This window comes from Acinonyx jubatus, chromosome A3 (assembly GCF_027475565.1).
Source record: "Acinonyx jubatus isolate Ajub_Pintada_27869175 chromosome A3, VMU_Ajub_asm_v1.0, whole genome shotgun sequence".
Taxonomy (NCBI): Eukaryota; Metazoa; Chordata; class Mammalia; order Carnivora; family Felidae; genus Acinonyx; species Acinonyx jubatus.
The window spans coordinates 23,140,417-23,166,285 of record NC_069388.1 but is presented as its reverse complement, the minus strand read 5'-3'; the positions used below and the strand labels follow the sequence as shown (position 1 = coordinate 23,166,285).

The 25,869-nt window shown below is 50.1% G+C and overlaps 3 protein-coding genes across 7 annotated transcripts in view; 1 reads left to right on the top strand and 2 right to left on the bottom strand.

Moving 5' to 3' along the window:
• CA3H20orf173 (chromosome A3 C20orf173 homolog) overlaps window positions 1–558 on the bottom strand; it is a 30,644-nt gene extending 30,086 nt beyond the window's left edge. Inside the window, exon 1 of one of the 3 annotated variants that reach the window (XR_008289123.1) lies at window positions 2–558. The gene's annotated coding sequence lies outside the window, so the exon portion shown is untranslated. The remainder of the gene's footprint in view (window position 1) is intronic. The other 2 variants (XR_003423991.2, XR_003423990.2) reach the window with 2 other exon arrangements.
• On the top strand, window positions 213–18,524 carry ERGIC3 (ERGIC and golgi 3). Of its 3 annotated transcripts, XM_027069949.2 has the most exons (14): window positions 214–378; window positions 518–588; window positions 701–788; window positions 999–1,118; window positions 6,075–6,168; window positions 6,991–7,156; window positions 7,278–7,335; window positions 11,204–11,218; window positions 11,841–11,872; window positions 12,682–12,778; window positions 12,856–12,920; window positions 13,522–13,658; window positions 13,739–13,794; window positions 13,995–18,524. In XM_027069949.2, exons 1-14 carry the CDS (start codon window positions 291–293, stop codon window positions 14,072–14,074), a joined length of 1,167 nt encoding a protein of 388 aa, XP_026925750.1. In that variant the 5' UTR covers window positions 214–290; the 3' UTR covers window positions 14,075–18,524. The 3 variants fall into 3 exon arrangements, with proteins under 3 accessions (XP_053056005.1, XP_026925750.1, XP_026925751.1); XM_053200030.1 differs by lacking the exon at window positions 518–588 and having other exon boundaries at window positions 213–378; XM_027069950.2 differs by lacking the exon at window positions 11,204–11,218 and having other exon boundaries at window positions 217–378.
• LOC106974237 (fer-1-like protein 4) overlaps window positions 15,795–25,869 on the bottom strand; it is a 34,303-nt gene continuing 24,228 nt past the window's right edge. Inside the window, 14 exon segments of the mRNA XM_027069952.2 lie at window positions 15,795–16,110; window positions 16,207–16,307; window positions 16,404–16,681; window positions 17,124–17,365; window positions 17,608–17,706; window positions 18,871–18,956; window positions 19,516–19,676; window positions 20,256–20,410; window positions 20,831–21,001; window positions 21,201–21,328; window positions 25,138–25,254; window positions 25,350–25,487; window positions 25,564–25,670; window positions 25,764–25,806. Of these exon segments, the coding sequence (XP_026925753.2) occupies window positions 15,906–16,110; window positions 16,207–16,307; window positions 16,404–16,681; window positions 17,124–17,365; window positions 17,608–17,706; window positions 18,871–18,956; window positions 19,516–19,676; window positions 20,256–20,410; window positions 20,831–21,001; window positions 21,201–21,328; window positions 25,138–25,254; window positions 25,350–25,487; window positions 25,564–25,670; window positions 25,764–25,806 (2,031 nt within the window). The 3' untranslated portion in view covers window positions 15,795–15,905.

The following is a 25,869-nucleotide window of genomic DNA, read 5'->3' as shown; positions in this document are numbered from 1 at the left end:
CTGTTTCTGCGGGGCAACCACGCCTCCAGGTACCTGGTCCACGGAAGACCGCCCACAGGGTGGGAGTGGCTCTCACCCCCGACAACTGCGTTTAAACTCGGCAGCTCTCAGCACCCGACCGCAGGAGGGGAGGGTGGGACCTGAGTGAGAACACCGGCGAGGGGTGGGGCCAAGCGTGCGCGTTGCTGCGCCTGCGTGCGAAAAGAGAGGGGGGCGTGGCTCAAGCTCCGGGCCGGAAGCAGGAGGCTGCAGGGGCGGGCCGGCTGGCGTCCCCTTTCCGGCTGGTCCCCATGGAGGCGCTAGGGAAGCTCAAGCAGTTCGATGCCTACCCCAAGACTCTGGAGGACTTCCGGGTCAAGACCTGCGGGGGCGCCACGGGTAGGCCGCAGCGGGGCCGGGGTTGCGGGGACAGGGGTGTCGAAGAGCTTGGCCGGGCGCCTGGACCCTGCCTGGCCTATGGGGGGGCTTAGAGAGAGTGGAGCAGAGGCCATTCTGACCCTCGCTCCCTTCCCCGCAGTGACCATTGTCAGTGGCCTTCTCATGCTGCTACTGTTTCTGTCCGAGCTTCAGTATTACCTCACCACTGAGGTAAGGGGTGGGGGGTGGGGGGGCTACTACGTGGGCGGGGCTCTGTATTCTAGGGATGGGAGTGGGAAGGAGAGGCAGGGGGTCGAATCTTACTGAGGTAGTGCTGCTCCAGGTGCATCCTGAACTCTACGTGGACAAGTCACGGGGAGACAAACTGAAGATCAACATCGACGTATTTTTTCCGCACATGCCTTGTGCCTGTGAGTACCCACCAGGCGTGGGAGTTACAAGTTCTGAGGTGGGCTTCCAGATTCACACCTCCAGCCTTAGATTCTGGACGGGACCCCAGGACAACCTTCTTTCCCTAACCGCTGCAGCCCCAAGATAGTCCCAGCATCCCCTTTCCCTCCAAAACCCAGATTCCTTTGCTCCTAGGATCCAAGTACCTTACCCTGACTTCCTGCTTCCAGATCTGAGCATTGATGCCATGGATGTGGCTGGGGAGCAGCAGCTGGATGTGGAACACAACCTGTTCAAGCAACGGCTGGATAAGGATGGCATCCCCGTGAGCTCAGAGGCAGAGCGTCATGGTAACTGTGAGGAGGAGGCCAGATCTCAGATCCCTGAGCTGGACATGCCCAACCCCTTCCTTCTGACAAGTGGGATGTGGTTGGCCAAGTGACAGATGAAGCAACTAAGACCCAGAGAAGTCAAGTGGCTTGCTTAGGGTCCCCCAGCTATTAAGGATCAGAGTGGACTGAAATCCAGGCTTCTAGCCTCTGTACATTGAGTAGAGTACTCTACCTGGCTATCACTCTCAGAGGTCTCCAATCTCTGCCTATCACTGTTGAGTAACAAGAGTTTGAGGATGGGTCTTATGTGCTCTCGTCGTGGCAGAACTCTTCTAGATGGATCCAAGCTTCTCTAGGTGTTTGCTTCCCCATCCCGTTAGCTGAATTCAGCCCTTAATGCTCTTCCCCTTTGGAATGCAGGGTGGCTTACGGTTAAGAGTTTACGTTCTTGACTTAGATTGCCTAAATTCAGATGTAACTTTGTCTCTTGCAGTCTGTGACCTCAGCTATAAAGTGGTGATATACAGTAGTACCCACCACATGGAATTATAGGATCAAATGAAGTCATATGTATGATGCCTGGCACAAAGTAGCTGTTCACCCTAGCTTCCTTTCCTGTCTCTAGGCAGCCTCCCAGTGCCTACATTAACTCAGTTTCCCACCATAACAAAACCCTCCTCAAAGCTGTGATTTCTCACACCTTAAGGATGGCTGTGTTGTGAGTTTTATCAGTTGTTCATTCAACAGATATATGTTGAACACCAGTAAAACCAGAGAATTTGCTGTAGGATTGGATGTAGGGTATAAGACAGCAGAGTCAAGGTTCATTCCAAGGTTTGTGGCCTGAGCAAATGAATGACTTGAAATAGGGATGACCAGGGAGGAGGAGGAGGATTTTGTGTGGGTGTGTGAGAGAGGTGGGAGAATATTCTATATCTGCTATTATGTAACAAATTACTCCCAAAATTAGTGGCTTAGAGCAAAAACATTTGTTTTTATCAGTTGCTATGGGTTAGGAATTCAAGAGGGGTGTGGTTGGCTTACAGTCTCTTAGGAGATTGCAGTCAAGCTGTTGGCTGGGGCTGCAGTCATCTGAAGGCTTGACTGGGGTTGGAGGATCTGCTTCTAAGAGGGCTCACATGTATGGCTGTTGGCAAGATGCCTCAGGGCTTTCACCACATAGGCCTCTCAGTGAATATCCTCATAGCATGGCATCTGGCTTCTCCCTGTGCTCGTGATCTGGGAGAACACAAGGTGGAAATCATCACAACTTCTTTTATAACCAAACCTCAGAAGTTACACACCATCATTTCTGCAATATGCAAGTGGCTACCCAGATCAGCCTTATTCACTGTGGTAGGTGGAGGCTACATAAAGATGTGAATACCAGGAGGTGATGATTGTTGGAGACTTCTTGGGGACTGGTCCCCCAGGAAAGGATGAGGATTTGGGGGTAGATTTCAGGTTTGAGTCATGTTAAATTTGGGAAATGCCTTTTTTTTTTTTTTTTTTTAAATTTGAGAGAGAGAGCATGAGTGGGGGAGAGCAGAGGGAGAGAGAAAATCTTAAGCAGGCTCCACACTGAGCACAGAGGCCATGACCTGGGATCTCATGACCTGAGCCAAAATCAAGAGTCTGATGCTCAACTGACTGAGCCACCCAGGCACCACCTGGAATGTCCATTTTATACCCTAGTTTTATGCCAAGTTAGATATACCAGTATAGATGTTAGAGAAGGGATGGAGAAACAAATGTAGTTATCAGCATAGAGATGGCATTCAAAGCTATTGGACTAGAGGAGAAAACCTAGGGAGTAAATATAGGTAGAGGAGAGGTCTAGGGACTGTACCCTGAGCCCCACCAATATTTAGAAGTCAGGAAATGAGGATCTAGGAAGGAAGATTAAGCCATTAAAGTAGAAGAGAACTAAAGATGTTGCAAAAGCCAAGTGGAAGAAGAGTTTTAAGGAGAGTGAACAACTGTCAAAAGCCCCTGAGAGTCCAGTAAAATGTAAGAGCTGACCATTGCAATTGGCAACATGGAGGCCACTGGAGGCTTTAAAAAGAATAGTTTCGATAGTGTTGAGGATGAAAATCTGACCAAAGGACAGAAAAGGAAATAGAGACATTGACTAAAAACAACACTTGCAGGAGTTTTACCAGAAGAGAAAGCAGAGAAGTAGGGGAGGCTGGTGGAGAATGCAGGTGACATGGTGGATTTGGTGGTGAGATTAAGTGGATTCTGTTGCTTCTCTGTTCTTCGTGGAAATCGAAAGCAAGGTCATTAGCTAAGAGTGAAGAAAGGGAAAGGAATTATGGAAGCCAAAGATGAGAGGCAGAAATAAATTTAGTCATCTCAGATAATGGAAAGTGAGCTGATTAGTGAAATGGGGCAGGATTGCCAGGCAGCCTATTTTTTTTTTTAATGTTTATTTATTTTTGAGAGAGCACAAGCAAGGGAGGGGCAGAGAGAGAGGAAGACACAGAATCCGAAGCAGGCTTCAGGCTCTGAGCTGTCAGAACGAGCCAGACATGGGGTCAAACTCACGAACCGTGAGATCATGACCTGAGCCGAAGTCAGACACTTAACTGACTGAGCCACCCAGGTGCCCCTGTCAGGCAGTCTTAAAGGAGGCACAGGCAAGAAGTAGGCACAGAGGGTTGAATTTAACTAGGGTTTGGGTTTTGCGAGGCTGGTACAACAAAGAGAGAGAGGAACAGATGGGTTCTGGCTATGTGCAAGACCATAATTACAACAGTGGACCATGGCATTTATTTCCCACCTTTGTCAAGATATAATTGAAATACATTGTGTAAAATTAGGGTGTACAGTGTGATGATTTGATTACATATATGAGACAATTAACACAATATGGTTAGCTAATTATCCATCACTTCACATAGTTACATTGTGTGTGTGTGTTTTTGTGTGTGTGTGTGTGTGTGTGTGTGTGTGTGTGGTGAGAACATTTAAGATCTACTCTCTTAGCAGATTTCAAGTATACAATATGGTATTGTTAACTGTAGTCACCATTCTGTACATTAGATCCCAGAATTTATTCACCTTCTAACTGGAAGTTTGTACCCTTTGACCAACATTTCCCCATTTCTCCCACCCCAGCTGCTGGCAACCACCATTCTACTCTGTTTCTATAGTTAGGCTTTTTTAGATTGCACTTGTGAGATCATGAAGTTGTCTTTCTTTATCTGACTTACTTTACTTAGTGTAATGTCCTCGAGGTTTATCCATGTTGTTGCAAATAATAGAATTCCCTTTTAATGGCTGAATAATACTCCATTATATGTATTTATCACATTTTCTTTATCCATCCCTCTGTTAACAGACACTTAGATTGTTTCCATGTCTTGGCTGTTGTAAATAATGCTGCAATGAACATGGGACTGCAGATAACTCTTCAAGTTATTCTTTTTTCTTTTCTTTTCTTTCCTTTTTTTTTTTTTTTTTTTTTTGGATATACCCAGAAGTGGGATTGCTAAAACATATGGTAGTTCTCTTTTTAATTTTTCAAGGAACTTCCATACTGTTTTCCATAATAGTTGTACCAATTTACATTCCCACCAATAGTGCACAAGTGTTCCCTTTTCTCCACATCTTCGCCAATACTGGTTTTTCTTGTTTTCATTTATTTTTTATTTTTTGGATTCAAACAGGTGTGAGGTGTATCTTATGGTTTTATTCTGCCTTCCCTGATGATTAATGATGTTGAGCTCTTTTCCATGTATCTATTGGCCATTTGTATGTTTTCTTTTGAAATAATGTCTATTCAGGTTCTTTGCCCATTTTTAATTGTATGTTTGTTTTGCTGTTGAGTTGTATGAGTTCCTTATATATTTTGGATATTAATACCTTATCAGATATATCTTTTGTGAATATTTTATTTTACTCCATTCTGTTAATTGTTTCTTCTGTGCAGATTTTTATTTTGATGTAATCCCACGTGTTTATTTTTGCTGCTGTTATCTCTACTTTTGGTATCATAACCAAAAAATTATTGCCAAGACCAGTATCAGGGAGTTCTTTACCTATTTTCTTTGAGGAGTTTTACAGTATGAAGTCTTACATTTAAGTCTTTATTTCAAGTTGATTTTTGTGAGTTGTGTAAGATAGGGGTCTAGTTTCATTTTTGGCATGTGAATATGCAGTTTTCCCAGCAGCGTTTATTAAAGACACTGTCCTTTCCCCATTTGGACCATGGAATTTAGATAAGGAGGGAAGTGAGGGCATGAAGGGGTCATGGTGTTAGTGGTGTCAAAAAATTGGTGGATTCTGGGTACCAGAGATAGTGAACTGGGAAAATAAGGATAAGTAGTTGAAGATTGGGATACTTGAAATTGAATTTGGGAAGGTTTGCGGTAATTGGTCATAACAAGGTGTAGGTATATGTGTGGAAATGAAGTGGGATCAGGCTGAGATGAGATGACAAAATAAAAAGATTGTTGGAAGATAGGAGGTCAAGGTATTAACTATTGAAATCACCAGTTATGATGAGGCAGGGAGTCAGGGGCAGGGAGAGAGGCCTGAGGAGAAGCACCACGGTGAAGTGGTTAAAGGCTTGGGAACTGGGGCTGAAGTCTACCACTTACTGTGTTGCGTTGGGCAAAGTCACTCCTCATCTCTGAGCCTCTGCGCCTTTGCAGGTACAATGGGGATAATAACCCCCACCTTCATGAAGTCCTTGTGGGGGTGACAAGAGACATTCTGTGTATGGCGACCTGTACTCAGCTAACATTTAGTATTTGCTGTTATTATTTTTATTACTGTTACTTTTATTTAAACAAATACGTGTGGAAGTGTTTAGTGCCTGGCACATAGTATGTGCCATATAAATATTAGCTATTAGTATAATTTTTATTATTCCTAAGCCACAGGTCAGAGGGCCTGTGCAGGGGCCAGGAGTGGAGATTTCATGATGTCTGCTCCCAGCTGATGCCCCTGCCTCTGCCCTTCCCGTAGAGCTTGGGAAAGTCGAGGTAAAGGTGTTTGACCCTGACTCCCTGGACCCTGATCGCTGTGAGAGCTGCTATGGTGCCGAGACTGAAGACATCAAGTGAGCTGGACCCCGGGGACCCAGGGTTGTGGGAGCTCCCACCAGGTGCTGTGTGCCAGCCATCCTCAGCCTGTGTCAGACTCCCACAGGTGGAGGAAGTCGGACCAAGAATTTAGCGGAGATGGGGTGGGTGCCTCAGTCACTCATCCTGGTGCAAGTGACTGAGGCTCTGTGGCCAGGCCCTGCCTGGGCCACAGCTGCGCACGAGGCTGAAGCGGCCCCTGCTCTGGTTCAGAAGTGGTCTCAGAATCCAACTGCCTGGGTTCCACCCTTGCATCCTTGGGCAAAGCCATGTAACCTCTCTTGTGAAGGGGGGGTGATGATAACCTTTCCCATAGTAGTCACATGAAGATTAAATGTATACTGTATGTAAAGCACTGAGGTTGAAGGCCCAACCCAGGTAATTAGGCCCTTGATATGTGGCAACTGCTGTTATATTCCTCAGGCCCCGGCCCCTGAGAAGCTGATTCAGAGGGTCTAGGGTAGGGGCTGGGAATATGTATTTAAAATTTTTGTACTGTAAAATATATGACTTATAAAACTTACCACATTCACGTGTACAATTCAGTGGTATTAACTACATTCATAGTGTCGTGCAACCAGCACCACTCTGTTGTAAAACTTTTCATCACCCCAAACAGAATGGGAATATACATTTTTAACAGTCCTGATGCCTCTGAGGAAACATACTTGGAGAACATCGGTGGTCAAAGGATGAGGCTGGCAGAGGCTTTGTTAGTGGACAGAACTGCTTTATTTCCCAAGGTATCAGCTCTGTTTTCGTGGCTCGTTGACACTCACCCTGCACCCCCTCTCCTGCAGGTGCTGTAACACCTGTGAGGATGTGCGGGAGGCTTATCGCCGTCGGGGCTGGGCCTTCAAGAACCCAGACACTATCGAGCAGTGCCGGCGAGAAGGCTTCAGCCAGAAGATGCAGGAGCAGAAGAATGAAGGCTGCCAGGTGTATGGCTTCTTAGAGGTCAACAAGGTACAGGAGGGACTCAGGCGGGAAAGGGCCAGCCGAGCTTCGGGTTGGCCCCACTCGGGCCCTCAGGAGACCAAGAGAAGGGGGAAAATGGCTGGAGAATGAGAGGGAATATCCCCTACAGGTGGCTGGAAACTTCCACTTTGCTCCTGGGAAAAGCTTCCAGCAGTCCCATGTGCACGGTGAGTGACACCACCTCCACTGGGGAGTTTTAGACCCTGGATACCCCTGCACTTGCCTGATGTTCTGTGTCTTTGGCCCAGAAGAGACCCTCATCTCGGGCAGCAGTTTGGCACACAGTTAAGAGCACAGGCTGAGGAGCAAGACTGCCTGGGTTCAGACATCAGTCTCACACTAACGGCTGTGTGGAACTTTGAGGAACTTCCTTAACCTTTTTGAGCTTGTTTCCTGCTGTATAAAATGAAGACGATAGTACTTATTTCCTAGGGTGTTTGTGCAGGTTAAAGATTGCAGCACATGGGGCTCCTGGGTGGCTCAGTCACTTAAGCATCTGACTTCAGCTCAGGTCATGATCTCTCAGTTCGTAGGTTTGGGATTCTCTCTCTCCCCCTCACTCTCTGCCCCTCCCCCTCTCTCTCTCTCTCTTCTTTCTCTCTCTCTCTCTCTCTCTCTCTCAAAATAAATAAACTTAAAAAAAAAAAAAAAAACTGCAGCACAGAGCCCAGCTTGTGGTAGGCACTTGTTCAAAATGTAGACCCCAATATCAGATGACCCATGTGTGAGGCTTTGGGATCAGCAGACCTGGGTTGGAACACTGGTTCTGCCACTCCTGAGTTATATCAGATTTGGGAAATACTGAGCCCTACTCAGTTTTTCCTCCTGTAAAATGGGGCTGAAGATACTGATACCACCCTCACAGGGTTGTTCACAGGGATGAATAAATGGGATTTATTTTCATTCATTTATTCACCCGTACATTCACTAGATACTTAGTAGTCACCTACCGTGTGCCCCATTGTAGTCTGGGTGCTAACAATACAGCAACAAACAAAGCAAAGTCCCTGTCCTCAGAACATTATATAGTAAAGAAACACCATGAACAAGTTGTAAAATATATGGACTATCAGATGCTATTAAGTACCATGAAGCAAAGAAAGGCAGGACAAAGATGACAGAGGCGAGGGGCTCTGGTGAGATGGTGTGTGTGCGCTGCTGTGTATTGGGGGCAGAGAGACTCTAACGGGGTGGCATTTGAGTAAAGACCTGAAGAAAGTGAAGGAGCTGGCCATAAGGATGTCTGGGCGAAGGATTTGAAGCAGAGAGAAGAGCAAATGCAAATCTCTGAGGAGAGAGTATGCTTGGCAAGTTCAAGGTGCAGTAAGAAAGCTGGGGGCTGGAGCAGGCTGGTGTGGTTAGTGATAAGGTGAACCAGGTAACAGGGCCATGGCAGGCAAGGCGTGGAAGGACACCACAGGGACAAGGGCTCTTACTCTCCATGAGATACAAGGCCATCCAAGGGATCTGAGGAGATGCTTCATGATGTGACTTGACTTTCAGAAGTAGGCGGCACTCTGCTGTGTGGATAATAGGGGGAAAAGGCGCAGGACAGAACCAGAGAGGCCAATGGGAGGCCATTGCCATGGTCCATCCCGGCACAGGATGATGGGGGCCAGGCCAGGCTGGTAGTGGAGGGCCAAGCAGTAATTACTTACGTTTGAGGGTAATGCCAAGAGGAGTGGCTGATGGGTGTGAAGGGTGAGGGAAGGGGAGCAGTCAAGGATGACTCTGAAGTTTTGTGCCTGAGTAGTGAGGATGAAGTTGCCATTTAGGGGGAGGGGAAAATTCAGAGGAACAAGTTTAGATGGCTGGGCGAGTAAAGTGAAATTCAGCTTTGTACGGGTTCAGAGCAGTGGGATTTGGGCATCCTTTTAGACCACCCAGATGCAAGTAAGCAGTTGGCTGTTCAATGTGGAGGTCAGGGGAGAGGTCTGGCACAGAGATACAGATGTGGGAGTTCTCAGGCATGTAAAACCATGGAACTGGGTGAGGGCCCCCTGCAGGTGAGGGTAAGTGGAGAGGAGGACTCAAAGGACTGAGCATGGCACCTCCACTGTCAGAGTGCGGGCAGGGGGAGAACGGGGGGGGGGGGGGGAATGTGGAGAGGTGGGGTATATGTGCGGGGGGGGGGGGGGGTGGGAGCGGGGGAAGACACGGCAAGAAGACCAGTAAGAAACACTTGTGAGAGGAGAATGCCCTCCAGGAGGTGGTGTCCTGAAAGCCTGGGGATGGAGGTGTTTCCAAAACCGTATCAGATGCTTCCGGACATCAAGTACGAGTTGCCCATTGGGTGTATGACATGGTGGTAGTCATTGTGACCTTGACAGTAGTTTTTGTGGAGTGATAGGGAGCACCCATTGCGTGGGCTCTGGAGAGAATGGGAGAGGAGTTGAGCTGGTGAGTAAGGACAGCTCTTTTGTAGAGTTTGCTGTAAAGGGAGGAGAGTGTGCTGATGCTGGAGGGAAATGTGGGCTCAACGGCATGGTTTTGCCAGAGGTGCGACATGTGACGTAGGTTAACATGCTGTGGGAAATAGTCTGCTGAATAGTTAGCAAAAGTCATGCTCCGTGGGTGGGAGGGACAGTTGTCAGAGTGAAGTCTTTGAGAAGGAAAAAGACAGAATCTAGTACCTCAGAAGTGTAGAATAAAGCCCAAATTCGGCAACAGGAGGAAAGGCAGACTACGTCTGGACAGGTAGGATGGCAGCCGGGTGATGGGGACACCATTAGGCAGTGTGACAGGGTTGTGAGGAGTGAGTTGTGGCCAGAGGCTAGAACCACTGAGAAGAGGCATGGAAGGGCTGACCTGCTGTTCTGGGTGGATCTGATAGTGATTAAAATAAGTAGGGATAGTTGGGATAGTTTGCCACGAGCTGCAAAGCTGGGAATTTTAGGGCAGCTCGAGGGTCAGTGATCTGGAAGTGGCATTAAGGAGCAAGGAGGGCCTCACTTCATGCCACAAAGGAGGATAAATGTGGGGAAGAAACTGTCGCCACTAAGAGGGCTACAGGGCGCTTTCGAGGGAGAGCCAGGCTGCGGTTGGAGCAAGAAGGTGAGTGGAATGTGTAGAGGTTGAAGATATAGGGGTTTCGCTGATGAGTGATGGAGCCCCCTGGGAGGGATGGGAGTCGGGGTCATATTGGGGGATGTACAGAGCCACGGTGTGACAGGAGTCCAGGGGATGAGAGATGAGTTGGCGGTCCTGAGATGCCTTGTCACTAAGGGAAGCAGGAGTAAAGGGCCTGCTGGAGATAGCCCTGCTGGTCTTGAAGTGGGGGGGGGGGTGGCGGGGCGGCTGAGTGTTGGGGAGGGGCAGGAGGTGGGTCTGGAGCCCCCTCTCTATTCTGGAGGGGGTTGGGGGAAAGGTGGTCTCAATGGGATGGTGGGAAGACCACCAGTGTCGAGCTGTTGGCACAGGGTCTGGAGGCATTCAGTGGGAGGCAGTCTGGCAGGCAGCAGCCTCTCTTCTCCACCTAGGCTGCCTTAGAGTCAGGGAACCCAGGGCGAAGGGTATTCCATATCCTGGGAGGATATTTAAAACACAAAGCTACAATTGCCTGAGGCCAGAGATCTGACCGAATTGAAGGTCAGGAAGCTAGTTTCTGACACCCTTGTTGCTTTGGGTGGGGGAGGGGGGAAGATTATAAAGTTCACTTAGTGCTTTTCCATCTTAGATCCTACCTGGTCCTCAGGACAGCCCTTTGTAAAGATCACTGAGGTCCAGAGAGGGCAAGTGACTTGCCCAAGGTCACACAGCTAGGAAAGTGGCTTATTGGGCTCTAGGTCTTTTGTTCTTCCTAGGCCACCATACTTCTGTCCCAAGACCCCTCGTATTTTTCCCTGGCTAGGGAGGAGTTACCCTGGAGACTAGTGCAGGAGGAGACTTGTTAGCTAGGTCCAGACCCTATTGCCAAGGCAGGAATATTCCAGTCTTCCTTTCTACCACGTTATTTTGCTACATGGTTCTCATTGTGAAGCTCTCAATCTTTTTTCTCTTCCTCCCTTCTCTCTCCTTCCCTCCCCCATGCTGCAGTACATGCTGTGGAGAGTAAGTGGCCCTGCCCCCCAGGGAGGCCAAGCCCCCACTTCTGGGGCAGCCTACCCTCCCAGGAAGGGGGGAGGTTTGGATGGGCCTGGAATAGGGGTCTTATTTTTCAGGTAGGGTTTCTTGAAGCAGGAGGGATCAGGGCCAGAGGGCAGAAAGTACTTGTTCTGGAATAGATGGTATAGACTACCCATGGCATTTCCTTTGGGGGCTGTAGGGGGGTAGGGGCAGGGGGGCAGGGAAAGTGCTTGGATGGCATTCTCTGGTCTCGCCTCACCTTGGGGTTCAGCAGTTGTCCATCAGCTCTATTTAGTGGGAGATAGAGTCAGTGGGGTTTGTTTCCTGAGGTGCAAGCAGGGACTTGGTGGGAATGAAAACCTGGTGTGATGCCTGTAAAGGGCTCCCTGTATATGTCAGGGAAGAAATGGGGTCTGTTCTTAGGCCCAGGAGGGTGTGTACTTGCACACAGGCTCCAGCAGAGCCAGGCTGAGGGGAATGAAGGGTCAAAGAGGAACCGGGCAGTCGCACTCCAGAAGGAGGGGTGAGGAGGCCTGAGCAAGGATGCTGAGGGAGCCAGGAGGCCAGTCCTACTCCACCTGGTGACACCTTCTCCCTTCTCTCCTAGTCCATGACTTGCAGAGCTTTGGCCTGGACAATGTAAGTACCAGAGACCATGCAGGGCGGATGAGGGTGGGAGATGGATGCTGCCTTCATTTCTCCACAGGGATGTCCTGGGATGGGGGAGCAGATAAAAATACACCATATTCGGCCAGGGAATCAGTCTGAGGGTCAAGAACTGAGATCTGCGCAGGCTGGAGATAGGGGATGGGGTTGGACAGGAGCATCCTGGGCAGAGGGAGCCTCCAGCCAAGTCAGGAGGGAGCGGGGCACTTCTCAGCAACTGTAGGGGCTGGTGTGGCTGGAGAGGTTGGTGGGGACCAGACCACATAGGACTCAGGCAGAGCTGCAGTCTGGTCTTCCTCCTGAGAGCCTCCTGGAGGCTGTTGGCCCTTTAACCAGTGTCATGATGTAATCAAGTTTGCACGTTTTTAAAGATCCCTCTAATAGCTGAGGTTGATAAAGACCGAATTAGGACAGGAGTCGGAGCTAGGAAATCTGGGGCCCCTCCAGCTTAGGCTTCCCTGGCTCAAGACTTGCAGGCACATCTGGCACCTGCCACAACAGGTCCATGCCCGGTCTTTATTTGCCGTATGTTTGGATGCAGCCAGAACCTCAGACTGTGGAGGTCCAGAGGCCATAGACTCTGTTCCCTGGTGGGGCATGGGGGTTCTGCCTGTCTTGATCAGATTCTCCCAGGCAGGACCCTGCCCTCCCTCCTGCCTCACCACACATCCATTCCCCAAGCCCAGGCATCCCTGTCTGCCACTGTACCGCGGAACCTTTGATGGGGTGAGGCCTGTTGGGGCCTTGAGCGCTCGAGGCTCAGGTGCTGGTATTGCTTGCAGATCAACATGACCCACTACATCCGGCACCTGTCATTCGGGGAAGACTACCCAGGCATTGTGAACCCTCTAGACCGCACCAACGTCACTGCACCCCAAGGTACCAGCCTGGGAGGTAGCCTCCAGTTAGGAGAGCCCTACCCAGCACCCATGCCCAGTGCTCTCTTCTCCCTGCAGCCTCCATGATGTTCCAGTACTTTGTGAAGGTGGTACCTACAGTGTACATGAAGGTAGACGGGGAGGTAAGTCGGCAGGAGCTCAGGTATCAGGGTCCCTCTTGGTGACAAGCAGAGGCTCAGAGAGGGTAGGTGATTTACTCTCACAGCGAGAGTGCAGGGCCCACACTGTCGGACTTCAAAGCGCTTGCACTTTCTACTTGTCCAAACTGCCTCCATCCATTCCATGGGTGCTCACTGTCCCTGGGGTCTCCCCTGGGTTGGGGGCTAACCCTTCCTGGGCCCCCTCCTCCCCTTTCTGCTGTCACCAGTGGAGCAACATCTCGGCAGATAGGAAGTCCGGCCCGGCCTTGCCAGGAGCTCATGATGCAGCCTTGGAGAGTTCCTTCCCATCCCTAAACCGCCACTGAGAGAATCCACCAGATGTAGTTGGGAATGGTGAACTGTAAAGAGCTAGTGACTGAGGGGCAGCTGGGGTGGTGAGGCCAAGGGAGGGTGCCTAGGTGGTCCCCGGGCCTTGCAGTGTTCATAAGCGAGCTGGGGCCTTGTTTTCTCCTCTGCACAGTCAAGTCACTATGGACAAGGGGTGGGAGCGGGGGTAGGGCTGAGGGGGATTGCGAGCCAGGTTATAGAGTCGGCCCTGGCCCAGACTCCCTTCCTGTCCCAGGTGCTGAGGACAAATCAGTTCTCTGTGACCAGACACGAGAAGGTTGCCAATGGGCTGATGGGTGACCAGGGACTTCCCGGAGTCTTTGTGCTCTATGAGCTCTCGCCCATGATGGTGAAGCTGACGGAGAAGCACAGGTGAGGGTGGGGAAAGGGAGGGGCCTGGGCCTGCAGCGAGCAGGGGTACCTGCTGATCCCCTGCCCTGTCCCTCTACCAGGTCCTTCACCCACTTCCTGACTGGTGTGTGTGCTATCATTGGGGGCATGTTCACAGGTTAGAAGCTTGAGGGTGTGTTTGGGGTTGGGGCATGGCAGGGAATGTAAAGCCTGGGCTCCCTGTGGATTTTGGGTTGGGGGAGGAGGAGCACCTCCATGGTGAAGGGGACTTGCTGGCCTAGCCAGTCAGGTGACAAGGCTCTGGGGTTCAGCCAAGGGCCCAACTAGGCCCGTGTCAGCCCTTGTCTCTGTCCCCAGTGGCTGGACTCATCGATTCACTCATCTACCACTCGGCTCGAGCCATCCAGAAGAAAATTGATCTCGGGAAAACAACATAGCTGTCTCCTTCCCCTCCGTTGTTCCCTTTCTCTTTGGCCTTGTGGTCATTTCCCAGCCTTCTCCCCACCCGTCCGACCCCCTCAGAGCGTCGGTCTCAGCACAGGTTGATAAATCTATTGATTGTGATAGTACTTGCTGGTCTTCATGTGCTTCTTGTGTGGCCAGGGCCTGGAAACAAACCCTTTGCACAGCCATGAACTGAAGGCAATCAGAACTGACAGATCGGACCAGATGCCCTCTGGGAGCCCCATGTGGACATCCCCTGGCTAATTGGGCTTTATTCAAACAAAACTGAAATCCACCCCAGTGCCCCATCCTCAGTACCTCTTCTGCTGTGGTCTTTGGGCCTTTTGGGTTCAGCTCCAGGGTTGAGATGGACCTTTCCAGTATGAGCTTCCTGGGGCCACCATGGCCCACAGGCTCATGAGTGTCTGACCCCCGTGGTGCTAGGGCCGTGGGTGCAGGCTGGGGCTTGCCACCTCTTCAGTGATGGCTAAAGCTAGGGCTTCTCCCTGCCACCCTGGGTTCAATCACCTGATCCCTCATCCTCACTGACCATGGTCTATGCCAAGCCCCTGCTGACTCCTAGCACTAAGAGGAGTCTAGGCACGTCCTGTACAGTCTTCTAGGAGGAGGCAGAACTGAAAAATGGAGGGAAGGTAGCAGTGGCCATTCTGGAGCAAGGCTGGCTTCAGACCCCCAGCTCTGGACCTCATCAGGGCTTCCCAGTATAGCCCTTAATAAGTGTGGAGGACCAGGCCCAACACCACACCATGCTGCAGGCCAGGGAAGCAGGGACATTGACAGCTGGTCAGTTCATCCGATTGTTTCTCAGGGAGTGTCCGGGTAAGACAGTAGTAGGGGTTCAAGTAGAAAGGACAGGAAGCCAACTAGGGTGATGATAGCAAAATCTCTAGAGGCAGACCTGAGACCCAGCTCTAATGTGATCACCCACGAGCTGTGTGACCTTGGACATGTCTCATTTATAAGTTGCAGATGATACTGCTGGCTGTAGTGAGCCTTTTTTTTTTTTAAGGTCAGCCAGAAACCATTCCTGCTTGTTAATAGTATCCTGAATTTCCTCTAGGAACCTCCCTACTTTCTCAGCATATGTGTTTGGGAGAAGGTTTGACCTCCCAGGACTAGGAAAGCTTTCTTCTAGGTGTGAACATGGGGAGATACAAGGCTGGTGCTGCCATCCTGCAGCTCCCAGGGGGAACCCTATGTGCAAATGAGCTGGCCCCAGAGGACAGCAGAGCTGAGTCCAGAGGCAGAGAACCGGTCCCAGTGACATCATTTGAGCCCTGTGACAAGCTGCCAGCTAAACACTGGGAATTGCAGCTATGCAAGACACACACACACCCCACCCCCGCCCCCCGCCAAGCCCTTTTTGTTTAATCCAATAGGGTTGGGATTTCTGTTACTTGCAACCAAAAATGTTCTGGCTGATATGCCTGCTCTCAGGGTTGAAGAATAAACAAGCTAATGAAGTATGTAAAGTGCTTAGCTGTCACTAAGTGACCCTGCCATTATCAGGAGCAGGAGCAACAGGTGGACTACTTGGCATGACAGCTTGGTGGCCAAGGTCCTCGGCCTGAGCCCTGAGCTTCCTGCCAGGTCCCATTCTTCCTAGTGGCAGCCACCCATCCCCAGCACCTGTTACCCAAGGGCAGCTCTGTTTTCTGCCCCTTGTATTATCATGCACAGCCTATGTTCAGGTGTCAGAGTGGAGACACAGTCAAGTTCATTCAAAGAAAGCAGTGAACTCAGTCGTGTTGGTGAGAAGGACCCCCAGAGGTTATATGGTTGGTAGGGGAAGAGTGTGCGGGGTCAATTAGGGTCAGGGGGCTGGTGGAGGGGGCGGAAGATGACCTGGCTGATCTGGCCGGGCATGGTGTAGAAGACCAGGAGAAGGAAGATGGTGACCAATGCCAGCAGCAGCAGCAGCACCAGGATGCGCCAGTACCGGCGCCAGATGAAGAAGACAAAGGTCTTCAGCGGGTTCACAAACCAGTTGAAGGAGGTTTTAGGGCGGCTGTGGGGACAGAGGTGGTGTCAGAATGACGAGGAAGCTCCTGGGCCGCCCCCACCTACCTCGGGCTCTGGCCCAGCCTCCTGTGTCGCCCCTCACTTGGGCTTCTCCAAGGGCTCAGGCTCCTTCCGCCCCTTCCCCACTGGCCGCTTCTCTGCCTCCTCCACGGTCAGCAGCTCAAACTCTGCCTCCACCTTCCCCTAGAGAAAGGAGGGAACAGAGGCTGAGCTCTTAGGTGGGCTCAGACCCCACCTCATACCCCCACCCACCCGGGGCCCTGCCCCGGCCACACCCACCGTGAGGATGTGGACGCTGCCTCCAGGGTCTGTGAACGCTAGGTCTTCCGGCCGGCCCTTCCTCCTCTTCTTCTGCCTCTTGCCAGCTCGCACCTCCCTCTGCTCCCGATCCTCATCCTCTGGCTCCCGCAGCTTCACTACGGGCCACCAGCCCCGCAGGCGGTGGCAGCGAAACAGGTTGCACCTCGGCCCTGCCCCATCACGGGCCAGGCGCACAGAGCAGAGCTCGGGGCCCCGGGCCCCCCGCACCATGTCTGGCAGCTGCAGTTCCAAGGATCCTGCGAGTGCAGAGCTCTCTGGGTTAGGTAGGAGATCAAGGTCTATCTGGGCCTGGGGTGGTGGGGAGCCACAGCAGGACTGTGCCTCAGGGCATCAGGAACTAAGACGTGGTGCGCCACAACTGGGGGCCACACAAGCGCAGCCACATGTCAGCAGGTTGTCAGACCCTGGTGAAACGACCAAGGATGGGACCAGACTGCCAAAGTGGGGCCATGGTTTCAAAATCCAAAGTGACCTGAGTTCAGGTCATGTCAGAAGATTGAGTCAGGGACTTTGGGTGGGAACGGAGGTCAGTAATGAGGCCAGAAAGGTTAGTGACCTAGGGTCTGAAACCCGGGACTCAGGGTTGGGTTACAATAGGGAACCAAGGGCCAGGGGGCACTGGCAATAAGGACAGAAAGTAGGGCCAGGGTTTGAGGTAGGAGGGAGGCAAAGCCCTACCAAGGAAGTCGTTGGCAGAGATGCGGTCATAGTCCCAGACCTGCAGGACCAGCACGGCTGGCTGCCGGAACTCAGCCTCCTCCAGGGCGAAGGGTCCAGGCCGGCGCCGGACGCTCACCTCCCGTTCCGTGGGCAGGTAGTCGAAGCGGAACACGAAGCGCCAGTTAAAATTCCCCTCCCCAGTCAGAGAGTTGAAGTGAACGTCTGTCTCCTGCTTGTCATGCTCCAGTCCCTTCACCCAGCTGGAGCCAGGAGAGAGGTACAGGCGGAAGAGTAGGCTTCAGCACTGGGGCCAAACCCAGAACCCAGCTCGCCAACCCCCTCCCCCAACCCCTGACCACCGGAGGGTGGGGGGCCCTCCACCAACTTCAGGTGCCAGAGAAGGCCCAGAAGACAGGGCTGTGGCTCAGCCTGAAGCCCATGCCCCTGACTGCAGTCTCACCTTGGTTCTCAGCCATTTGCCCGGCCTAGCCTACAGGCTTACCTTTTCACATAGATGTCACTTGACATCTCTCCAGTGAGTGGGTTCACATCATCCAGAACCACATCCTCTGTGTTCCAGATGATGACTCTGAGCTCATAGCTGGGGGAGGTATCAGAAGAGAGTTTTCAGACTCTTGGGGTCTTGAGAGGGGCTGCAGGAAGCACCTAGGCCATGGCCATGACATTCATTGAGCACCTCCATGTGCCCAGCTGGGTGATCAGGATGTCTGTGGTACTTACATGGGCAGTCCCAGCTATCACTGACCACCCCCACCACAGCAGATGGCACCAGGAATGGTCTATTGACCAAAGCTGGGCCAAGTTTCCCCCATAAATTTTGAATCAGGATGCTGAAAGGTTGAGTAACGTCAAATGCCACCACATTTGGAGTTGGAGCCACCACGAGCCAGGGTGATGTGCAAGCTGAAGTTTTAGGGCACAGGGAAGAGAAAGCCAGTTTGCAGTGACAAGTGAGAGGGAGAGCTACAGAGTGGGGATGAGAGCATGCAGCCCCTGAGTGGCAGAAGGAGGGGCGGCAGCTTTCCTGATTCTACCCCAGATAGCCATGGATTTTTCTGGGTATCTGTTGTTTTCTCTTACCCAGCATCAATTTCCTCTCGTTTGCTGACGGCACCATGATTTTGTGTTGGTGAGCACCCACTACCCTCACCCCTATGCTGTCAATCTGTGTGATTCTGGTGGGGAAGACTCACCTCTACCTGGCTCCAGAGGTGGGTACATCACCTAGGACATCACCCAGGGCTAGCCAATGAGCAGATTACAGCCCCCTACCCACAAGGGTTAGTTAAGAGACCAGGATTTGACGCATGCTGATCCAATGAGAGTCAGCCCTGAGACTTCCGCTTTTACTGGCAAACAGGTGTTTGTTTTTCTGCTCAAGTAGTCCAGTTGATGAGATATAAGCCTTGTACCATTAGCAGCCATCTTGCCCCCAGACTGCAGAAGCCTCCCTGAGAGTGAACCCAAGGGAAGCAGAGCCCAGAGGTGGAAAGTGTAGATTGCTGACAATATCTGAAGTACATAGAGCCTATGCAGAACTCCACTCAGACCAGCTCCAGTTGGAAGGGGGCAGACACCCAACTCACAACGGCTTAAGAAAAGAAAGGGAACTTAATAGCTCACCTAGTTGAAAAGGCTGGCTCAGCAGCCTCTGGCTGCTTCACTGGAGGCCCAGGTTTTCAGAGAGCCCTGGTACTGGCAGTCCAAATGTGCCTGCCCCAGGGGAGGCAGGGCCAGAACTCACCTGATGGGCTGCCGAGGCTTGATGTCAACTGGGGGTGGGGCAGGCACATCGCGGGGGAAGATGTCAATCCACATGTGAAGGGATCCCTGGGAACACAGGACCAGGCTGAAGGGGTTTGCTGAGGTCCCCACCTCCCGTGATAGCCTTGTGGCCAGAGGCTGTGCCTTGCCCCAGGTGGAGAGGAGCTGGAGTCAAGAGGGCACAGTCAGGCAGATCCTGGAGAATGAGGTCGAAGGTGGGGTCTGAAGTGGGGGTTCCAGGTCTAAGGTTAGGTTAAGGATAAGGCCCTGGGAGTGGAAGGTTGGGATCAAAAGTAAGATCTGGTGTTCCCAAAGTCCAGAGCCTAGGGACCTGGGGTTGAGGTCAGATCCAGAGTGCCAGGTCTGACCCCTTGGTGGCCAGGGGTGGGGATCCTGCAGGACCAAAGTCAAGGTGGAGGTATGGAGTCCAGGATGGGGGTCTAAGACTGGAGTGGGGATGCTGGGAATCAGGATCGGGAGCCAGAATCAGAAGTGGGAGTGCAGTGCCCAGTTAAAGGTGTTGGGGAAGGTGCATCCTGAGGGCCCAGGGTCCAGGAGCAGGTGGGAGTCCTAGGATTCAGGGAACCCCGGGGGTTCTGGGGTTGGGTGCTGAGCCCTCCCTCACCTGCAGCAGCCCTGGGCTGCGGGGATGGTAGAGGGGCCGAGTTTCTACGTGCTCGGGCACCAGCTGGATCCCAAGCTCCGGCATCTCTTGCCAGCGCCGCAGCACCAGCAATGCCTGTACCTCCTCGGGGACCTCGCTTGCCACTTTGGGGCCCCCCCTACCTGCGAGGAGAGGTGTATGAGCTTGGGTCCCTCACAGGTCCCGAATCTCCCACTTTCCACTCCCACCCCTCAACAGAAGTGCAAAGCTGAGGCAGCTGCTTTGTTGGACAAAGCCCATGGTCCGGGAGGTCAAGTCCACAAGGCACAGAAAGTGGGGAGATGCTTCTCTAACAACTTTTGCCTGTAAAAATCCAGCAGTGGAAGGACAGTGGGATTGGAGGGGCTATGACTTTGCACAGACTCTGTTTAGAGAAAGACCACCAGCCACTTATGAGGTGTGAGCTCAATTCTGCAGCTACATTTTGTCATGTGGGACCCCTATGTGGGCCACCCTATGTTCTGGAAACTTGATTAGCTATGGCTCTGAGGGGTCCACTTTGACTCTTTGGGGATCATGCTCACCAACAAAGACCATTTTCTCCCCACCATCCAAGAATCTCATCCTTAGCCAAACTCACCACCTCTGCTTGCAGAAGGAGGCAAGTTCTTTTGGGGGACACACTAGAGTGGGCACCAAGGGGCCCCTGTACCTTAACAATCTTGCTCCCTATGGAGTGTCCATCAGAGAGGGGCTGGTACCTGGGGGCAGGGTCTCAGGCGATGTCAGAAAGACTTTGCTGCCCACCTTGACAGCCCCGGCTCGGTATTCAGGGCCAGGGAGGCCACAGCGTTGGCACAGCCCCGCCAGGATCTGGGAAGGCTGAAGCGCATCACGCCAGGCATTGTACCCATCCCTGCGGGCAGAAAGGGAAAATGCTTCAGTTGGAGTCAGCATATGGACACAGGTGGGCACAGGGGCAGGGATAGGGACCCTTGAAGACATAGGATCCAGGTTCATAACTCCAGTACAAGACAGATTAGTCCTTGCTTATGGTAACCAAGAAAATCAAAGATGTATTGCCCATGCTCCAATGGAGGAGATAACTGATATTATCTCCATTTTGCAGATGAGGAAACTGAGGCACAGAGAGATCAAATGACTTATTATAGGATACCAAATCCCAAGCCCAGGTATTGACCACTATGCTATAAGGTCCTGGTCATAGGGAGGTCCCCTTCTATGAAATCAAAGGATCTGGGGACATCAACAAGAATGTGACCTTAAATGTCTTTGGTCAGACTCAGAATGGCTCCTGAGGGTCTGTGGGACTCACGTGTCATATTGGGCGGCCAGCCCACAGTTCGCCCTGTGATGGCTATAGAATCGGTTTTCCAGATCAATGTGGGTCTCCCCGATGAGGTCGTCAGAACCCACAAGGTCGTGATCAAACACGGCCACAGTCAGCTCTGGCTCGGCAGGAAGAGAGATGCTGAGCTCCAGCACCCTGGCCAGGAGAGAGAATGGCTGAGGACACCTCCATGCCCTAGGAGATGGTCTGGTTGGGGGACAGGGGTTCCAGGGGGCTCAGCAGCCTCTGTCCATTCCCTCACCATCACCATGCCAGCTGCCTGAATGGGATGCCTTGGGCCACAGGGTCAGATGGTAAAGGTGCTCCCATTCCCAAGCCCAGGGCCCAGCCTCACTCTCCAAAGATGGGGTTCAGCTGCTTGGGGATGTAGCGCTCCTTGGTGTCCTGCCGCGCCCGGCCAGCACTCACCACCACGTAAGGGTCTGCCTTGCCATTGGGGTCCGCAGGAGCCAGGTTGGTAGCCTAGGGGGACAATGTGGGTGGGGCTGAGAGAAGTGTCACTGTCATAACCCAAGGTTACCCTTGCTGGACCAAATCTCAGGTTATGTGTAAGCAAGAAGTTACCGAGGAGGTATCTCGCACCACGAGGAATCAACTAAAAGGTTGCACAAGATGACTTTTTTCTTCTTTTAATTATGAAATATTTAAGACATGCAAATAGGTATAATGAAAAATATAATGAGGGGAGCCTGGGTGGCTCAGTCGGTTAAGCGTCAGACTTTGGCTCAGGTCATGATCTTGCAGTCTGTGGGTTCAGGCCCTGCATCAGGCTCTGTGCTGACAGCTCGGAGCCTGGAGCCTGTTTGAGATTCTGTGTCTCCCTCTCTCTGCCCTTGTCCCACTCATGCTCTGTCTCACTCTGTCTCTCAAAAATAAATGTTAAAAAAATTTTTTTAATATAAAATGAAACAAAATATGTGGAAAGATGTATAGGACTTTGATGTTCAAATCATAACTTTCTATGTTCACTTTTATTTTTTACAATGATAAAGATATTTTAACTAATATAAAAAGAATAATACAATGAACATGTGCATGCCCAGCTTAATAAATAAAACACTACCAACAAATGGAAACTCCCTGAATCCCCTTACCTGATTTAATTTCCTTTTCATCACTGAAGTTGCCAGAACCCTTTACTTGAGGTTTATGACTCACACAAAAAAAGTAAAAATACTTTTACTACATATGCATGTATCCTGAAACAATATATAGCACCATTTTGCATGTTTTTTAACTGTATGTATTAAACTTACTTTTCTGTTTTGGTAACTACATAATGTAGTAAATATATAACCTATGCATAAATTATTGAAGTATAATTTATATACACGAATATATTTGTAGTGTTTTTTTACCCTCCTGTCTACAGTGAATGAGCATTCCGGTTGCTCCACATCTTTATAAACACTTGGTATTGTCAATCTTTTTTATTTTAGCCATTCTAGCATAGGCAAAACTGTAGCTCATCGTGGTTTTAATTTGCATTTCCCTGATAACTAGGCGTGTTGAGCATCTTTGGATGTGCTTATTCACCTTGTGTATTTTCTTTGGTGAGGTGTCTGTTCATCTTTTGCTCCACCACTGAGTTTTTAATTTTAAATATTAGACTTTTGGGGCGCCTAGGTGGCTCAGTCGGTTGGGCGTCCGACTTCAGCTCAGGTCATGATCTCACAGTTCATGAGTTCGAGCCCTGCATCCAGCTCTGTGCTGACAGTTCAGAGCCTGGAGCCTGCTTCAGATTCTGACTCCTTCTTTCTCTGCCCCTCCCCTGCTCATTCTTTTTTTTTCTCTCTCTCTCTTTCAAAAATAAATAAAAATTAAAAGAAAAATGTGTCTGGTTTTTTTTAATTAAGAAAAAAATTTTAAGTGTTTATGTTTTGAGGGAGAGAGAGACAGAGTACAAGTGGGGGAGGGGCAGAGAGAGGGAGACACGGAATCTGAAACAGGCTCCAGACTCTGAGCTGTCAGCACAGAGCCCGATGCGGGGCTTGAACTCATGAACAGATAGATCATGACCTGAGCTGAAGTTGGATGACCAACTGACTGAACCATCCTGGCGCCCCTCCCCCCCACCAAATTTTTTAAATTATACTTTTAATTTCTAAAAATTCTTGGGGCGCCTGGGTGGCTCAGGTGGTTAAGCAACCAACTTGGGCTCAGGTCATGATCTCATGGTTTGTGGGTTCGAGCTCCCACATCAGGCTCTGTGCTGACAGTTCAGAGCCTGGAGCCTGCTTCGGATTCTGTGTCTCCCTCTCTCTCTGCCCCTCCCCCACTCATGCTCGCTCTCTCTCAAAAATAAATATTAAAAAATCTAATTTCTAAAAGTTCTATCTACTCCTTCAAATTGGCTGTTTATTTTTAATTTAATCTCTTGTACCTTATGTATTTTAATATATTCTTTATTTCTTTAAACATTCTCTAATAGTTATTTATATTTTCTATCTGGTCATTCCAATATCACTGACCCCGGGAGTCTGAATCTGTTGTTATTTTTGCTATTCTTATTCATTGTGGCTTGTTTCTTTGTATATTGGCACTTTTTACCATGACTCATGTTTGGTTTAACTCATCCTGAGGGCCCAAATTGCACGTGCTTTCTGCCAGAGACAGCTTGCTTTTACTTTTAACAGTTTCCTGGGCAAACTACCAACCTGCAGCCACTTTATTATTATTTTTTAATGTTTATTTATTTTGAGAGAGAGAGAGAGCACACGTGCGCACACAAGTGGGGGAGGGGCAGAGAGAAAGAGAATAAATCCCAAGCAGGCTCCATGCTCAGTGCAGAGCACATGAAGTGCTCGATCTCACAACTGAAGCATCATGACCTGAGCCAAAATCAAGAGTTGGACGCCCAACCGACTGAGTCACCCAGGTGCCCCTAATTTTATTATTTTCAAAACTTCCAGTCACTCTTGAAAGCCTCTTGTTCTCCATTTGTGAAATATATTAGATGGTTGTTTTACATTTTAATATTTGAAAATTCTAACATCCAAAACCCTTAAAAGTTTCATTCTCCTTTGTGTTGTTTTTTTCTGGCATTTTTTTCTCATAGTTTTTTTTTTCTTTTTTTCTTTTTTAATTTGGGATTGTGAGCCCAAACTTAGCTGTCTAAATCTATGAAACCAGGGAAAACTTGGGACCATTTTAAGCCAATTTCTCAGCTTTGAGTTTTCTGGAGTGAGCAGATAATATAAATTCAAGTCTTAAATCAATGTGAGAGCAAAACTCTAATTATAAATTCTCAGGGAAGACATTGTTTTCTACTTCCCCCAGTTGGAGAAGAGGCTGAAACAGACCATTTACCTAACAAGCTTCTTTTCCAGTGAGTAGAATTCCTCTTGCCCACCTTTCACTAAGAGCAGAGCCCTCACTGGATGCTGCTTCATGCGAGGGTCTTGGCTGTGGCTCCCATCTTAGACAGGCTATTAGAACCTAAGCCTCTGGGTCCAGGTATAGACAAACCTCTCAAGACAACCTGTGTTTCAGGGCTTCCACGTGGGATTCCTTCTGCCTCTTCATCTTAGATCCACTGGGGATTCCCTTTCTTATGAGCTTAGCATTCATTTAAGATTGTTTATCTAGCATTTCTAGATGAATTACATCAGGAAGTTATTTCCAACCATCTAGTCTGTGATACTGTGAGAAGCAGAAGATCAAGATGACTCCTACTATCGAATTATGCACTAGGATGTGCCACAAAACATTTATTTAAATTATGTCTTAGTCATAATCCTTATATTTAAACCAGATAGAAACACAGAATCTATTCCGGTGCTGAGATCGAAGGAGGCAGAGAAACCCACTCATTCCTCTCATTCCCTGAGATGCCTTTTGGGAAACTTCAGGACCCTGCTGAGTGCTGTGTGAAAACCATAGCAAGGCAAGAACCTGTGTGAAGGTTTGTTTTTTATTTTGTTTTGTTTTGTTTTACCCCTCTCCCCTGTGTGAAGGTATTTGATGACAAGCCGTTGTGAAACTTGAGGTTAAGAGCTCTGCTCTTCCTGGAGTTATATTCCACGTTCTATAAACTAAGGGTTTAGAACTATGAATAAGGAGTCAGAAGACCTAAGCTCTAAAGTCTGGTTCTACCATGTGTGAGCTTTGTAACCCTGGGGAGTCTTTTAACTTGTGCCTAAGATTTCCCACCTGAAAAATGAAGAAGGTGGACTCTAATCCCTGAGATTCCTTCCAAATCCTCAGTCTGTAGCTTTCATGTACATTACCTTCACTGGAATTGGAGGCATGCTGGGGCGACGGATGCTCACCTTTACCACATATACTCTGACCAGGAGCTTAATGGGCCGGTTCTGTGGGACCCCTCGGGAGATCTGGGGCTCAGAGAACGACACTGCCTCTGATTCAGGGTAAATAAGGAACGAGCCCTGGTTTGGGGAAGACAGAAAAGTCTCTGGGAAGAGAGTCTTCCTCCTGCCTCCCCACCTGTACTCCTTGGCCACCCTTCCTTCCCCAAACATACCTTGAACTTGCCCACAAGGTGTCCAGACCTTTCTTCCTCTTCATCTCCATCCTGGCCCCCTTGCCCTCGGTACAGGGGAAATACATTCAGCCAGTCTTCAAAGTTGTTAAACTCTTCTTCCAGGGTGCTGTTGTAGATCTGAAAGGCAAGGGCCTCAGTGATAGACCAATGTCAAGAATCCTAGCAGAATCCCCTTTCTCTGACCCCCACTCACCTTCAGGGTGGCTATTGCTTTCTTCTGGGATACAGAGCCTTTAACTTCAGCCTCACCCTGACCCTGGTCTTGGACCTCCCCATCCACAGAAATGAGGTTGACCCCATCTGGGAACAGCAGAAATGCCACAATTTGAAATACTCGTGTCACGGGAGGGAGAGAGACACACAGAGTAGGAACAAGAAAGCCAAATCTCCTACCTGACTCCCCAGGATCATCCATCTCATCCTCATCAAAGTTGGTCTGAAATCAAAGGGCATGTCAGAGATTCCTCCCTACCTTCACCTCCTTAATCTACCCCTTTTC

What these genes read in the sequence shown, in the direction of transcription:
- ERGIC3 (XM_027069949.2), top strand. Translation starts at nt 291, where the DNA reads ATGGAGGCGCTAGGGAAGCTCAAGCAGTTCGATGCCTACCCCAAGACT. An exon ending in AGTATTACCTCACCACTGAG is followed by an intron (nt 589 to 700) that starts GTAAGGGGTGGG and finishes GTGCTGCTCCAG; the next exon opens with GTGCATCCTGAACTCTACGT. An exon ending in TCCGCACATGCCTTGTGCCT is followed by an intron (nt 789 to 998) that starts GTGAGTACCCAC and finishes TCCTGCTTCCAG; the next exon opens with ATCTGAGCATTGATGCCATG.